Here is a 15,287-nt window from a genome sequence, read left to right as displayed (position 1 = left end):
GTGTGTGCCTTCATCCTATCATGGTGTTGTTTGAGGCTCTCATATATATTTGTGAGGGTTTATCTTACTGACAGTAAATGTTGGTCGCTCTAAAATATGTTACACTTCAGTGAGAGCAAGTCTGAACATTTTGTCATTATTCCCACATTTTCGGAATATCGATGACAATAATAACTATTTGTGTTAAGAACAATAGGAACTTCTGTCAGGCTGAAGAGAAACTGGTGTGAATGTGAGCACAGATGGTTGTCTCTGTGTTAGTTCAGTAACAGACTGGTGCCTCTCGCCCTATGACAGCTGGGGTGAAATGTAAAAGGATCAATGAAAGGATGTTTAAGACAGGAAAGAAAGAAGTAGTCTGATGGAGAAGAGTACGGTGATGTAAAAGAGGAAGACAATTAGACAGGTATTAGAGAAATACAGAATATATCGAATATATCGAACGCAGCAAAAAGAAGGAAAAGATGCAGCTGGAGAGAAAGTTCACTGATCTGTAACATTCAGCACAATTTTCCTGGAATACTTCCTTGTACCATATGCAGTGCCTGTTTGCCCATGCTGCTTACTTCACTTCACACAAGTTTAAATGCTTCTCTCTGAAATATCACTCCACACTCAGACTGCTGCTTACCTTTTGTTCCTGAATGAGCGGCTGCTTTGAGTTCTGTCAGTGTTGGTCTCTCGTCCTCTGGACCTGTCTGTGCTCACAGGGAAGTGTGAGTAAGACATACTGGTCTCCTCAGAAGTCTCCACCCAGCTGCAACAAAGAGGTTCTCTATTCACATTCCTGAGATAAAACCCACAGTGGCACAATGACTGTGGAATTCACCTGTTAACGCTGCACGTACCGTAAGAACGGCCGTTACAAAATACATGAATTGCCCATGATTTACGCATACCTGTTTGACATTATGTCCTGATTCTAGCCATATATCATTTATAAGTCTGAGTCAGTGGATTTATGTTTGCTTTAATTTATACAGCTGGTCCCACTGAGGCTCAATGTCTGATCATTAAACTAACAATGAAATACCTCACATTGTCCAGTGTTTACAGTCATATCATATTGCCTATAACTATGGTGTAGCTTACATTATATCTCCAAGCAGTTCTGAGCTGAATCTATTCACACTGACCTTTGACCTACCTTTACCTGAAATATTTCACAGAAGGAAACGAGGAGACAAAGTCATCTGTTTTCCAGAAATCACAGCTCTGCACAATAGAAAGCTAACAGAGGCATTAAAAACTGCCATAAAGCTGCAAAACAAGGAAAAGGATGACTTTTTTATTCATACCTTACTGGGTCAACCGGCTGCACTGGTTGTGTTTTACTGTTTATGTGCACCACGAGTCTTATCATGGCCCTGCCCATTAAAGAAATATGTAAGCACTTTGTTGCAGTTGCTGCTGCTGCTAAAAGTGAGGGAAGTTTAGGATATCTCTGCATTGGACATCCTAAATTATCTGAGACAATCATCATCAGTATGTAAAAGTCAGGAACAGGAAACAGGAAACAAAAAAAGTCACTTTAAGGGAGAAACCACATATTTCTTCCCGTCAGTAAGACGTGAAGATTGAGACCCCTGATCTACAGCAATCTGCAGTTTTTTGGTTTTTCAGGTGTGTAATTTTTCAGCAAGAAAATGATCTAGAAACCTCTCAATGCAGAAAAAAACCTGCACAGAAAATACACAATGTAGCTGTGAGTCATAGATTAACCTCCCACAACCTGGATTTCAGCATTATTCAATCAGCATGAGATCATCCTAACAGATAACAGAAGAAAAATCATCAATTCCCAAAGAATCTACTCGAAAAAGCTTCGAGAAATGTTGGATAAATTCAAGAAACTATAAAGAAACTTACCAAAGAGAATTCAGGCCCTGTTGGTCACGCCAAATATTGACTTTCGATCTCTTTAGAGCTGTCAGTAAGTCAATATTTTTCCCATTTCTCAAGCAGAAATATTTAACCAGAAAACTGAGAAGTGGCTCAAGACTCTTTCACGGTACCATGTATACGGTGACATTTCATTTTTGTTTATTTTCATTTTGCTGTCAAGTAATTTTAATGCAGATACTAACTAGAGTAGAAGGGTATTTAGAGTATTTTGAGAGAGTGTTTTTATATGTGTTAAATCTTGTCATGTTACTTCTACAAAGAACAAACGTATTCTCGGAGATTTGTTTCCGCGTACTCGGGTACGGGACTGTGAACCTGAAAATTCCGACTTATTCAAGAAGGCACTTAAACACATCACTGCGACGTTGGATCATATGACGTGCGACGCAGGCGTAGTCGGGAATTTAAAAACTAAAGGACTTTCTGGCCAGTTGTACTGTGACGAGATTTTGGTGACATCCGTGGACATGAGATTCATTTTGTCCTCCGTGGCGCTCGTCTTGTGTGTTGACGTGCTGCACAGTCTGCCGCACACGTATTTGCAGGTAACGTGACACAATGTTTTCATCATGTGTTACTTCCGGCCAGAGTCTCGTGATCCAGTTAGCCTAACTGGCTGCTCGGTCTGTGTTCATGTAAAGCGCGTTTTTAAACGACAGCCGGAAAATCAGGTGAACACCTGATGTTGTAAGTTTGCTCAGGCGCTGATTTTCATGGTTGGAGATGAATTACTGAAGCTGTGCGGTCAAATATTAAAACGTCATTTCATGCTCCATCGTTTATTCCGTGCTGAGCGACCTGCACCGTTACGATAATTCATGGCAATATTTTTGCTTTAGATTGACTCTGTGATTGACAACGTCATATAAAAACTCGGGAAGACCAACACCCAAATTATGAATGATCATAAGCTGACCTCCCAGCCCAGTGTTCATTCAGTGCTGCTGGTTTCAGTCACTGTGCAAACGTCCTGTTTATAAGGTTGGAAACCTGCAGTCAGCTGAGACTGAAGACGTCAGCTGATGATGACGAAACGTCCACATGAACACAATCAGCTGGTGTTGCTTATATGATGTTTTTCTGTCTCTCTCTCTTATAATGAAACTACCATAAAAAATTAGAGACTTTATTTTTTGTAACTGAGCAATGTTGCAGAGTCAGCAATAATTACTTCCCCTGCTATGTTTTGGTTCTGCAGTTAAACATGAAATTCTCTGAGTGTTCACAGATTTGAAGAAGGGCGAAAGTCACACTACGATGGTTTTTAGCAGACCTGGTTTATTTTTCCACAGGAAATAGTGGGCAAACATGGATTTCCTAATGCCAATAATTGGATTTGTGCCCACAGCAACTTTCCAAGGAAAGATATTCATGATTAAATAAAAACTCCTAATTTCTCAGTAGTTGGTTCTTAATTTTTGTTATTCTCACCAATGTAAGTGTCTGTTGTAGATATCTGTAATTCAATTACAACTACTGATATTTTATCATTAAATAGTTAAACTCCATTAAAACTAAGGATGGGAACCAAGAACCAGTTCCCAGCAGTCCAGTTCCTTGGATTTCTTATTGATCCCACTTATTGGTTTTTGTGAAATCAGTTGATTTCCGTTTGTGTGTCAGAGGAGGAGAATAGCAGCGCAGTCTACATCGTGCACATGCACATTACTTTTAAAGGATGAGGCGCAATGGTAAAGTGGAGGCTCCATCCCAGGACAGCTGGGTTATACTCTACAGACAGCATGGGAACGTTGGGAACGTTGGGAACGCCAAGAGCCCAGAGTGATAAAGCTGAGTGTTTTGTTGACTTCGGCCCAGCACAGCTTGAGCTTCAACAGGGATTTGTTTGTGGTGTGTGGACTGGAGCCTACAGGTTTATATGCTTCTCAGTTCCCAATTATAACTGTTGTAAGTTTTCATTTAATAATTAAAATATCTGAAAATTATTCAGATATTCGATCGTGGCGCAAGAGTTGGCAGTTCGTCTTGTGATCGGAAGGTTGCTGGTTCGAGCCCCGGCTCGGACAGTCTCGGTCGTTGTGTCCTTGGGCAACACGCTTCACCTCCCGCCTGCTGGTGATGGCCAGAGGGGCCGATGGCGCGATATGGCAGCCTCACCTCTGTCAGTCTGCCCCAGGGCAGCTGTGGCTACAACTGTAGCTGCCTCCACCAGTGTGTGAATGTGAGAGTGAATGAACAGTGGTGTTGTAAAGCGCTCTGAGGGTCTCGAAAAGTGCTATATAAATGCAATCCATCATTATTATTATTATTATTATTATTATTATTATTATTATTATTATTATTGTTATAGTTGTCACTGGTGAGAATACCCATTTTCTATCTAGATGGTTTCCATACTACAGATATCAGACATGGATTTGAAATGACCATTAAATGCCTGATTGAGGAAAAAAGTTACCAGTTTGTGCACAAACCAGTAACAATAATTCACAATGTAAAATGACACTCCTGTTTAAAGTCTTGATCTTTATGCATTTCATTCCTTTTTGTAGTCACGACAGCATCATGACGCAGATCCACGGTTCACAGAGAAGTTTTTCACTCAGACTCTGGATCACTTCAACTTCAACAGTATGGGAAATGGGACATTTAATCAGCGCTACCTGGTCACAGGTGAATGTAGTTCCCTGTTAATAATATAAGACATTCAGCAGCAAGTGATCCGTAATATCGGGCTCTCCTGTCCTCTTAGATCAGTACTGGGAAAAAGGCTTTGGACCCATCTTCTTCTACACTGGCAATGAAGGAGACATCTGGGAATTTGCCCTGAATTCTGGATTCATCACAGAGCTGGCTGCACAGCAGAGGGCGCTGGTCATATTTGCTGAGCATGTAAGAAGATTCTTTTACAACTCAGACAGTGTTTGTGACCAGTCTATTAGTGGCTCAAGACAATTTGCACCTCGTGTAACAAAAAGGCAAGTAGAGTAAAGCTGAAGCTAGAGTGAAGCATGAGGATGTAGGAGGACGTCCTCATGCTGGACCTGTGAGCTGCAGCAGCTGGACCGTGGCTGCCCGTCTTCTGATTGTTGCTTAAAGCTTGAACTTCTTGTTTGCTTGTTTCTGTCTAACAGAGGTACTATGGCAAATCGCTACCATTTGAGAAAGACTCCTTCAACATACCTCAGATCAGCCTGCTGACGGTGGAGCAAGCCCTGGCTGACTACGCCATCATGATCACCGAGCTGAAACAGCAGCTGGGAGCCACAGACTGTCCAGTCATCGTGTTCGGTGGCAGGTACGATGCCCCTAACTCACACCGACATCATTGTTCTCTGCTTGTGTGACTTGCCTTTAGCTGTGCTTTACACTGTAGGTATTTATTTCTTTACTTTAATATTTGGGCATATTCAACAAAGCCTGTTAAAGCCGGTTTAAATGAATGTGTATATCCTGCCCCTAGACATAACAACTTTTGATTCCAATTTCTAATAACTTGCTTTAATTAGATTTTTACTCATTCTTAAAATAATTTTTTTAATTGGATATTAAGTAGAGATGGACAGGAAATGTGGTTAAGACATGCAGCAAAGGTCAAGGGTCAGGCTTGAACCCAGCTGCTCACGCACTGAACTAAAGCAGCAGCCTGCAATGAAACAAACTTCTCTGTTCTGACAGTGTAAGGTTACTAAAAGACATTTCCAGGATAAATAGTGTTTGGGAATCAGACACCAGATCTAACAGGAGCCGCAGAGTGCAAGCTTCAGTAACATAAACGAATAATGATTTGACACGTTTAAACACACAGGTATTTACAATTCTGGCATGTGTGAGTCTTCTTTATGATATATGCTGATCTGTTGTTTATTGTATCTGCTCCTGCAGTTATGGTGGGATGTTGTCAGTTTATATGAGACTCAAATATCCAAACGTAGTGGCTGGAGCTCTGGCCGCCAGCGCCCCCATCCTGTCCACTGCTGGCCTGGGAGACTCCAGGCAGTTTTTCCGAGATGTTGCGAGTGTAAGTTGCTTCCTTTCCTTCTCACCCAGCTCGTGACGCTGTATGATTGAGAGGCAAACATGGAAAGACTTTTCTGTATCCACCCACTTTAAAGTGATCTTTAACTAAGCTGCAAGTATGGACAAACCAACCAAACAGAGCTTTTAAACAGGCCCAGTGTTGTTGTTGAAAAAGGAAGTGAGCCCATGTATTTACTTCATGTATAAGCTTCACACGAGGATTATCCTGCCCACTGCACTTCCTCAGCTGAGGACGTTTGCTGTCATGCAGTGTTTTCGTGTTTTCGTGTTGTTGTTGCCGTTTTAATGCGTTATGGTCTTACTGGGTTGGACAGAATGAGCCAGGATTAAAGAAGAAGAGATTGCACAGTCAGAATCACTGCACTTCTGCTCTGATACTTCATTATTGGGTTTAATCAAAAGGAACCTGTGTTGCTTCCATTATTTACTTATATGAACAATGCGCTGACTGAAACTCATCCCAGGCTCTATAGTAACCATTGCATTTTCCTCGCATGTTGGAGCTGGCATCGAGTTCATTGTGTTTCAGTAATAAAGCTGACAAAGAAAGGAGAAGCACAGTTTGTGTTGTATTGTGAAGACTGAGTAATATGCCACCTGGTGGTTCTTGCTGAGTGACCTCAGGGCTAAAGAACCCCTGATTTACAGACAAGCCTCCACGTACATTTGCAGATCACTGTGGATCTGTCATGTCTGAAGTGTGCAGACTGCAATACACACAGTAGTTCTGCTAAAACTCCTGGACCTCCTAACCTTCGGTAGTTATTCACAAGGAAACGTCTTGATTGTAGACTGACAAGAAAGTTTTAGTCTCTGAGGAGGACAAATGTAACCTTGATGGTTTCCAATGTTATCAGCATGACAAGCAGATCCCACCTGAGGTGTTTTCTATGCGCCACAGTGGAGGGGGCGCCTTAATGGTCTGGGGTGCTTTTCCTTCAGTGGAACAAGGAGGTGCAGGGGCGTCAAACGCTGGCTGAGTCCAGATGTTGCAGAGAGCATCCCTCATGACCGAGGGCCCTCGTCTGTGTGGTAACGACTTGGTTTTTCAACAGGATGATGCTACAGCACACAATGCCCGTAGGACAAAGGACTTCTCCCAGGAGGATAACATCCCTCTGTTGGACCATCCTGCGTGTTCCCCTGATCTAAATCCAACTGAGATCTTTTGTGGATGGATGACAAAGTTTACAAAAACAGTTCCTGGCAGTAGATGCCCTTCATGCAACCGTCTTCACCACTTGGAGAAATTTCCCACTCACCTCATGGAAACGCTCGCATCAAGCATTGACGTGATCAATAATAACGGTGCACTCATTACTGGGTTCATGTTTGATTTCTGTTTTTGGGGTTTACGTGGTTTGTGGAGGTGCGGCCCTTTGGTCAGGACTGTACATAATGATTATGTGCTCTCATGACCATCAGCTAGGGGATGTATGTTAATAATGGAAACCATGTCCTGCAGGAACTTTCAACCCTGTGTCAGTTTTCTTTGGCTCCTCAGCGTTGCCATGCTACTGAAATGAAAGTGTTTTCCTACCATAGCGTTGCAGTAACCGTCAAACTGATCTTTCTTTTGCTCCAGGACTTTGAGAGTGTTTCCTCTGACTGCACAGATGCTGTGAGAGGAGCTTTTCATCAGCTGAAAGAACTGGCTGAATCGCAGGGTAATGAAAAGATGGCTTTAATTTGAACTGCTATTTAAATATTCAGTGACGCAGTGTTGCTATAGCAGCACATCGCACAAGAGGTTTATTTTCTCTTTGTCGAGGACTTCTGATAAAGAATATGTGGTGCTACTTGTAGTTGGAAAGTCCTGTAATAAAAAGTAAAGTAACTGATAATGAAAAACTCTCTGTTGTTGTCGCCAGAGTATCGCCACATTCAATCAGCGTTTGCCCTGTGCAAGCCTCTATCATCTGCCCAGGACATCCACCAGCTGAATGGTTTTCTAAGGAATGCCTTCACCCTGATGGCCATGCTGGACTACCCTTACAGTACTCACTTCATGGGGAACATGCCTGCCAATCCTGTCAAGGTACACAGGCTGAAGAAGGACGTGTGGCGTCTTTTCCAGACTATAATTTGACAGAATGCTATAAATAACACTGTGTTACAGAGAAATCCGAGACCATAATAAGAGTCTTTCACTAGCAAGGATATGGTTACTGGTCAGGGCTACCGGTTGGAGAAGACCTCTCTGAGGGCCGGTGACAGATTTCATTAAAGTATAAACACATTTACAGAGGATGCCACACCAACAGAAGCCATAGTGTTATAATCAGATGCAATGAGGATTTTGTGTTATTTAAATGATAAGCCGTGCTTGAGGCTGGTCGAGCCTTGGATACCCTCCCCAACACGTTTCATTGATATCAGGGAGCATGATAATGGAAGAGCTCACCCCTAGAAATGTTTTATTATAGAGTACAGGTGATCATTGTGAACAACTTAACACCAGCATGAAGCCCCCCAGACAAAGGTGACACAGCTTTGTCTTCCAGGTAGCCTGTGAAACCATGCTGGGAGGATCGGACCTGCTGGGTAACCTCAGAGACACGGCAGGTGAGCCTTTCAGTGATGATCAAAACTTTGTTTAAACAGGACAGCTAGGACAGAGAGCATAGGGACAACAAGGAAGTAGCACTTCTCACTCCCGGCATTCATTTCCATGTGTCTCTATGGGATGCGCCTCCCTGCGTATTTCTGCCCATCCTGATTGGCTGGTGATTGTAATGACCGCGTCACGCACAACCAACCCTTAAATAACTTGCACTATTATGTAACCATTGTTCAAACACCTCTTCTCACTGCAGCCTGCTTTAGACTGGCTCGCTTAACTGTACCTAAGCTTCAGGTTTGCTGATGATGTGGTGGAGAGGCCTGAGTCTAGGGGGCAGGCTAGAAGCATCGTGGTCCAGGATCTGGAGGTGTCTGAGAAGTTCACGAGTGAACTGCTGTCCATCATGGACCACCCGTTACACCCACTCCATGTGACACTTTTTGTTTTCAGTAAATAATTCAGACCGTTCTCTATAAACTGTACCAAACCTTGCTGCTGGTTTTCACTAATGACGTTTGCACCACTATATGATTAGTTCTTCAAATTCCTTGTGTTAATATTTTATTTGATCACTGTTGTATATAAAACTTTATGTCACTTAATGAGGCCTTCGGTATGAACCTTTGGTACTTTTAACAATGTTGGGCTTTTGCTTTTTCTCTCTCTCGCTCCGAAGGTTAATAACACGTCTGTATGTGTCTTTCATCTCTCAGCGATCGTATACAACGCCACCGGGATTCTGCCCTGTTTTGACCTGTACAGCCTGTATTTGGAGTGTGCTGATCCCACTGGGTGTGGGCTGGGCTTCGACAGCCTGGCCTGGGACTACCAGGTACTCCAACACCCACTGGTGAATTAGTAATACCACATGTGTGACATTACTGATCCACTGTGGCAGAATGGGTATTTTCAGAGATGCCACAGTCGTAGTGTGTTTCGCCGACCTCGTCTCCTCCTGTTGCTTCCAGAGCACTAAAGTGAAAGTTATCCCAGTCACCAGTCTCCTCTGATTAAACATGTGCATTTTTTGCCCTTCCCCATTCATAAAATGATTCAGATTTATCTTTGTGCTTTGGTGAGTCCAGTTTTAGTGACTCTGCACAGAGATGTTTGGATCTGGCTCCAGATGTGAATCCAGGGGTGGAACAGTAGATTAGTAGACATGGATTTGAATCATGTAAACATGGATCTTAAAAGACACAATTTGTGGAATTGTTGATACCAATAACAGAGCAGAAGAAGCCCCGAGGCAGTACTACAGTGCTTTGGAAAGTTAGATTTCGATCATTTTAACTGTGAGTAACTGGATATTATCCTTTCTGATGTTGATGAACCTGCGTCTGTGTCGTTGCAGGCATGCACGGAGATCGAGCTATGTTACGAGAGCAACAATGTGACGGACATGTTTCCTCCGATGCCTTTCACTGAGGAAGACCGCAGGCTGTACTGCTCCAAACGCTGGGGTGTGGTTCCACGACCGGGTTGGCTCAACATCCAGTTTTGGGGTGACGGTGAGAGCTGAAGACCAACAGACTGATGAGACTGACATTTAGAAGTTAATATTGCACGTGGCTCAATAAAGGAAATGGTTTGTTGATTAGAGCCACAAACTACATAGTAAATGGACTGTGTCTTATATCGCGCTTTTCTACATGCCTGCCTGCAGCACAGACATTTCACCAGTTCTGCTGGGCTGGCTTGTAGTTCAGGAGGTCAAGCAGGTCGTCCCCTAATTAGAGAACTGGTGGTTTGATCCCAGGCTGCATGCCAAAGTATGAATGTACGTTAACATTAGATAGAAGTGCTCGTGTGAATGAGCCATGTTGTATAAAGTGAAACAAGAAGTACGACAAAAAACTTTTTGTTGCCATAAAGTTTGAATACATTTGTCTCTCGGTTAGTGTTTCTAATGAAGTCTCGTGTGTGCAGCTCTCTCCACAGCCAGCAACATTATTTTCTCCAATGGAGACCTGGACCCATGGGCCAACGGAGGGGTAAGTGTGTCAACCAATTAGCTATAATTCAGTAAAGCTTCTGCTTCATGTGTGTTACTTAGCTCTTTGTGCTTTAGGTGCGCACATCCCTGAGTGACTCACTGATAGCACTCAACATATCTGGAGGAGCCCATCATCTGGACCTGAGGTACAGCAAGAGCATTTTTCACTTTTTATAGAAACTCCTGAAACCTCCCAAAAATGTGCAATTGCTTCATATGGTTTTCTGCAGGGGTTCTAATGAGGCTGATCCAGTGTCAGTGATTAGTGCCAGGAAGACAGAAGCAGACCTGATTGCACATTGGGTGAAGATGGAGAGGACCAGATTACAAAAGTTTGTTTGAGCACGTTCACACAAGAATATTCAAAGTGCAGTTACAGAAGAATCAGACTGCAGCTTTTTGAGACTGTTCAATGTTAAATAAATTTATTTTTAAAAATATTGAAATAAATAAATAAATAATGTAAAAATGAAACACCAGTTTGTAAATGTATTCATTGTAATTTCATTTTAAATTTGTACTTTTTCAATGCATATGTTAGTAAATCAGGATCATTCCAAACCAGCAGTGTTTTGGAATCTGCACACATCTGCACACATCTGCATACATCTGCATACTGCCCCGCCCCCATTTCTCTGAACGGCAAACACATTTACCTCCAGGTGAAGAAGCAAAAGCAGTGAACTGGTGACGATACGGTAAGACAGAAGCTGCACCTCTAAGGCAAGAAACAAGAAGGCTGACTGTGAAAGTTAAAGATAATTTTGTCTGAGGTCCAAAGAGGAAGCTGGAAGACTTGAAGCTTTTCAAAGTGTTTACATGGGAGTAAAGTTCAGTTAAAAATAAATGTTTGAAAAACATTCAGGCTAAAATAACAAGAGTGCTGAGTGTGACTGTATCTGAGACACTCATTGAAATAAACAATTAATATGACAAAGACCAGCAGACTGCAAGAGAAATAGAGGACAAGGACCGTAGCATTAGCTCTAAGCCTCACATAAGAAATTCACTGAGTTTTCTAGTCTGAGCACTCCTAGTTGAACTAAATAGAATAGATCCTTTATTGTCATTGTTACAAGAACAGTGAAACAGTTTGTCATCTCTCCGTTGGCAGCATGTAGATTTACATTCAGATTCATACATAGCAACATGGGTATCTACACAAAAAAAGATTTGTTATAAGTTATATACAGTGGGGCAAAAAAGTATTTAGTCAGCCACCGATTGTGCAAGTTCCCCCACCTAAAATGATGACAGAGGTCAGTAATTTGCACCAGAGGTACACTTCAACTGTGAGAGACAGAATGTGAAAAAAAATCCATGAATCCACATGGTAGGATTTGTAAAGAATTTATTCGTAAATCAGGGTGGAAAATAAGTATTTGGTCAATAACAAAAATACAACTCAATACTAGGGCTGGGCCATATTATACCGTTCACGGTAATACCGGTATAATGTTAGGCAACGATAGGAAAATGAAATATCGCGATAGAATATGAGTAAAACGCGCATGCGCAGTGCCTTTGTTTTCATACGCACATGGCCGATTGTTGAGTGAAACAGATGAACCAGAATTGGTTTGTAAAAATGGTGCAACTTCAGTGATGTGGAACTGGTTTGGTGTTTGTCCGTCAGATACACAACAAAGCACATTTTTTTGCAGAACATGCAAGCGGCCGTCGTTATTGTCGTATTTGTCGGACTAAGATGCTCTTAAATCTGGGAGTAATCTGGGTCCTAAACTCCGTATGCTTCAGGTCAAACGAACACTGCAGCATCACTAAGAGTTAAAAACTGTCTAAATTCTTTCATCTTTAATAAAACGATCAGCATTGCTGCTTTACCAGGTGTAACTATGAAGTTTAACTTCCAGGCATCCATGAAAACAAAATTTATTACATTTAACGGAGTTAGAAGTTAGCAGGAAGCTAGCGGAAGTTAGCTCGCTAGTTTCGCTAGTTACCTAAGCATGATATAGCATGTTCTGACTGAGAGATTTCTGAAAAAATTCAAACGTACAGCTCTGCTATCACTTCCAACATAAATGAAGACAGGAAACTAAACAGCAGTGACGTTTGTAGGGTTACTGAAGTTGGGCTAGCTGGTATATAATATGTGCTACGTGATCGCTAGCGACACAGCTATGTTAGCATAACATAAACAGTGAAGCTGGAGGACGAACACTAACACTTTTCCACTTATAAAAGTTAACGTAAGGTTCCTCATGGTTAGAGACAAATGCAATCGCATGGCAGGATGCTGTAAAGGACCAACTTCAGTCAGGAGAACAACTGAGATAATCCATCCACAATACGAGGTTAGTCATTAATATACTGCAACAACATGGGAATAGAGCAGCTGCCAGAGAATTCAACATTAATGAATCAATGGTACAGAAGTGGAGGAAGCAAGAAGAATGAGTTTAATAAAGTTTGATTTATCTGACTGCTTTGTTTCGCTTAATGTGCCTTATAATCCCGTGCACCTTATGGTCCGAAAAATACGTACTGCACACTGCAGTTTAATGTTGCAAAGCACCTCTTTTTAACTTCAGTGGATATTATACATGGTTATGCTCAGGATATGTCAGCCCATTTCTACTGGAAATGCCTTTTGGTTAAACTTTCAGCAAGGAATTTGCATTTGCACTGTTACATTTTTATAAAGCTTTAATGTACATAAAAACCAGCTTCTTGTTTAAGTGAAAATAAATGGAAGGTTGTCTTTTTGCGCTAGTAATGTTGTGGAGTTGTATTTTGTCTCGCATCAATTATATCGTCAGTTATATGTTATCGCAAATTTTCAAATATATATCGTGATAAATATTTTTGGCCATATCGCCCTGCTCTACTCAATACTTTGTAACATAACCTTTGTTGGCCCCTCCCTTCCTTCCCTCCCCATCTCCAGCTGCCTCCCTCTTCCCGCTCCACCACAACCACCCACACATGCAGGGCCTTGGAGTAGGGGTATGTCACCAGGGTGCAGAGGAGGCTACCCCCCCCTCTGTCCCTTCTGGCTGCCTCTGCCTCAATTTTATCCCACAACTTAGACATTCACATTACTCACACTCTCATTACACATACATATAGGATCTTGGGGGGTGGGCACGATACACGGAGTCCAAAGTACCATCAGGGTGTACACCCCACCCCTGGCATCGTTGCCCACCTCTCAATTTTAAATACACGTAGACATTGAGGGCTAGCAGGAGGGACCATGCGCTTACCTGCTGCTCTCTGGCAGGTAGCTCCATGCCCTCCTGGGTTTTAAATGCACCTTAGAACACACATGCATCAACATTACAATGAGCGGGTGGAGGGAGGTTTGGAGTCTTCTCTCACCCCCTTCTCTGCGACCTGCTGGAGCGGGGGGGCTAGGAGGAGGAGTTGGCCGTCCGACTGCGGTCTGGAGTGTGGAGCCTTCCTGCTGCTGCGGAGTCGGGGCGGTCTGCCTCCCCCCACCGCAGGGAAAAGGGAAACACCACCTGGGTCTGGGTGCAGTTCCCCCCTCCAGGGGCGGGGGCACCTAGACCCGGTTTGTAGAGTACGCTTGGGGAGTGTGATCGTGTGTACAGCGTCTCTTTATGTCTGTCTCCACGTTGGTTGAGTGTGGAGTAAGTGCATATGAGAGCATGAGGGTGGGAATGGATGTTTGTATCTGTGTGTGCCTGTATGTCTGTGTCTATATGTCAGGTTGGGTGTCAGGCGCCACCTCTCTGGGGACATCTCAGGCCCTCCAAGGTTTGGAGGCCTATCTCCCCCTACCACCACTTCCCCTGCCAGTGGCGGACCCCCTCAGACATCGGTGCGTTGGTGGTTCTTTGTGTCCGGGGATGGGCGTCCAGGTACACACCGGCTCACTCCTTGGCGGCCGCTTATCGGGGCCTGGAGCCTGGGGCTCGCTCGGGCCACTTCGGAGGTGGGGTGCCCCCGGCCTCTCGGCCTGGGGCTCGGTCACTCAGGCGCAGCTGGCTGCCGGCGGAGCTCACGGGCCGTCACTGCAACTCCCCCTGGCTTCTGCTCCGCGGCTGCTGAGTGAGCCCTCATCTGGGACTCTCCTCAGCTCTTTCGGGACAGTGGCGCAGCTGCCCCTCTGTTGGTCTTCCTTGGTCTCTTGTGTTCTGGGGGCCTCTGGATGTCTGGAGTTTTGATCTCCTCCAACCTGCTTCAGCCCTGGAGGACGGGGCTGTGGCCCCCCCACACCCTCTAGCAGATATTACATGAAGGAACCTTTTAAAAAACAAAACAAAAAACAAGCGCGTCCATGCTCACAGGTGTACACACGGGTGATCACACCCACAAACTACACCCTTTTTGGCTCCTACCTCAAAGCACACTGTGTTCTGTTGATCTTATGTGCTGCACAATAATGTTTAATATTTAGTATTTACTGTCATATTCACATATATCATTGTGATGTTGTTTATTCTATTACTCTTGTTCTCTTCTGCTTGCTTTCTTTTTTCTTTCTCAGCAGGTGATCCAGGTGATTGATATATGCATTTTTTTTTCTCTGCCCGTTTTGTTGGTTTTTGTCTTTTGCCCTTCTCCCCCGTCCCTCTTCTCAGCTGTTTCTCTTTCCCTCTTTCTTTCTCCCCTTCTTTCCCCCAGTCAAGTCTGTCCCGTATTCAGTAAGTGAAAATAAAATAAACAATAAAAGGTGAATCAAATGGACCATTACGGCAAGGCTGGGATGGTCATTTGGTAAAGTAAATCCGTTGGGATCTTTCTTTGCCTTTAGACAACAATTCTGATGGCAAAAGAGCCAAACGGGACAGGCAAAAAAAAAAAAAAAAGCATATATACATATTTTTGTTG

At 43.3% G+C, this 15,287-nt stretch overlaps 2 protein-coding genes across 2 annotated transcripts in view; one reads left to right on the top strand and one right to left on the bottom strand.

Annotated features, from left to right (window-relative positions):
• The window catches only part of noxa1 (NADPH oxidase activator 1), a gene marked incomplete in the record, with an annotated part of 21,143 nt that extends 18,863 nt beyond the window's left edge, over window positions 1–2,280 (bottom strand). The window contains 2 exon segments of the mRNA XM_042228667.1: window positions 632–757; window positions 1,870–2,280. Coding sequence (XP_042084601.1) covers window positions 632–729 — 98 coding nt within the window.
• On the top strand, window positions 2,265–10,946 carry dpp7 (dipeptidyl-peptidase 7). Its single transcript, XM_005942932.2, has 13 exons — window positions 2,265–2,450; window positions 4,419–4,539; window positions 4,619–4,758; window positions 5,001–5,164; window positions 5,752–5,887; window positions 7,493–7,574; window positions 7,779–7,945; window positions 8,412–8,472; window positions 9,184–9,302; window positions 9,825–9,981; window positions 10,400–10,464; window positions 10,542–10,612; window positions 10,697–10,946. Exons 1-13 carry the CDS (start codon window positions 2,280–2,282, stop codon window positions 10,806–10,808), a joined length of 1,566 nt encoding a protein of 521 aa, XP_005942994.1. The 5' UTR covers window positions 2,265–2,279; the 3' UTR covers window positions 10,809–10,946.
• Window positions 10,947–15,287: the final 4,341 nt, after the last annotated feature.

The sequence above is a fragment of the Haplochromis burtoni genome, unplaced genomic scaffold (genome assembly GCF_018398535.1).
Source record: "Haplochromis burtoni strain Fernald_Lab_line unplaced genomic scaffold, NCSU_Asbu1 Contig_341, whole genome shotgun sequence".
NCBI lineage: Eukaryota > Metazoa > Chordata > Actinopteri > Cichliformes > Cichlidae > Haplochromis > Haplochromis burtoni.
The sequence above is the reverse complement of the archived record's forward strand: the minus strand, read 5'-3'. Positions and strand labels throughout refer to the sequence as shown.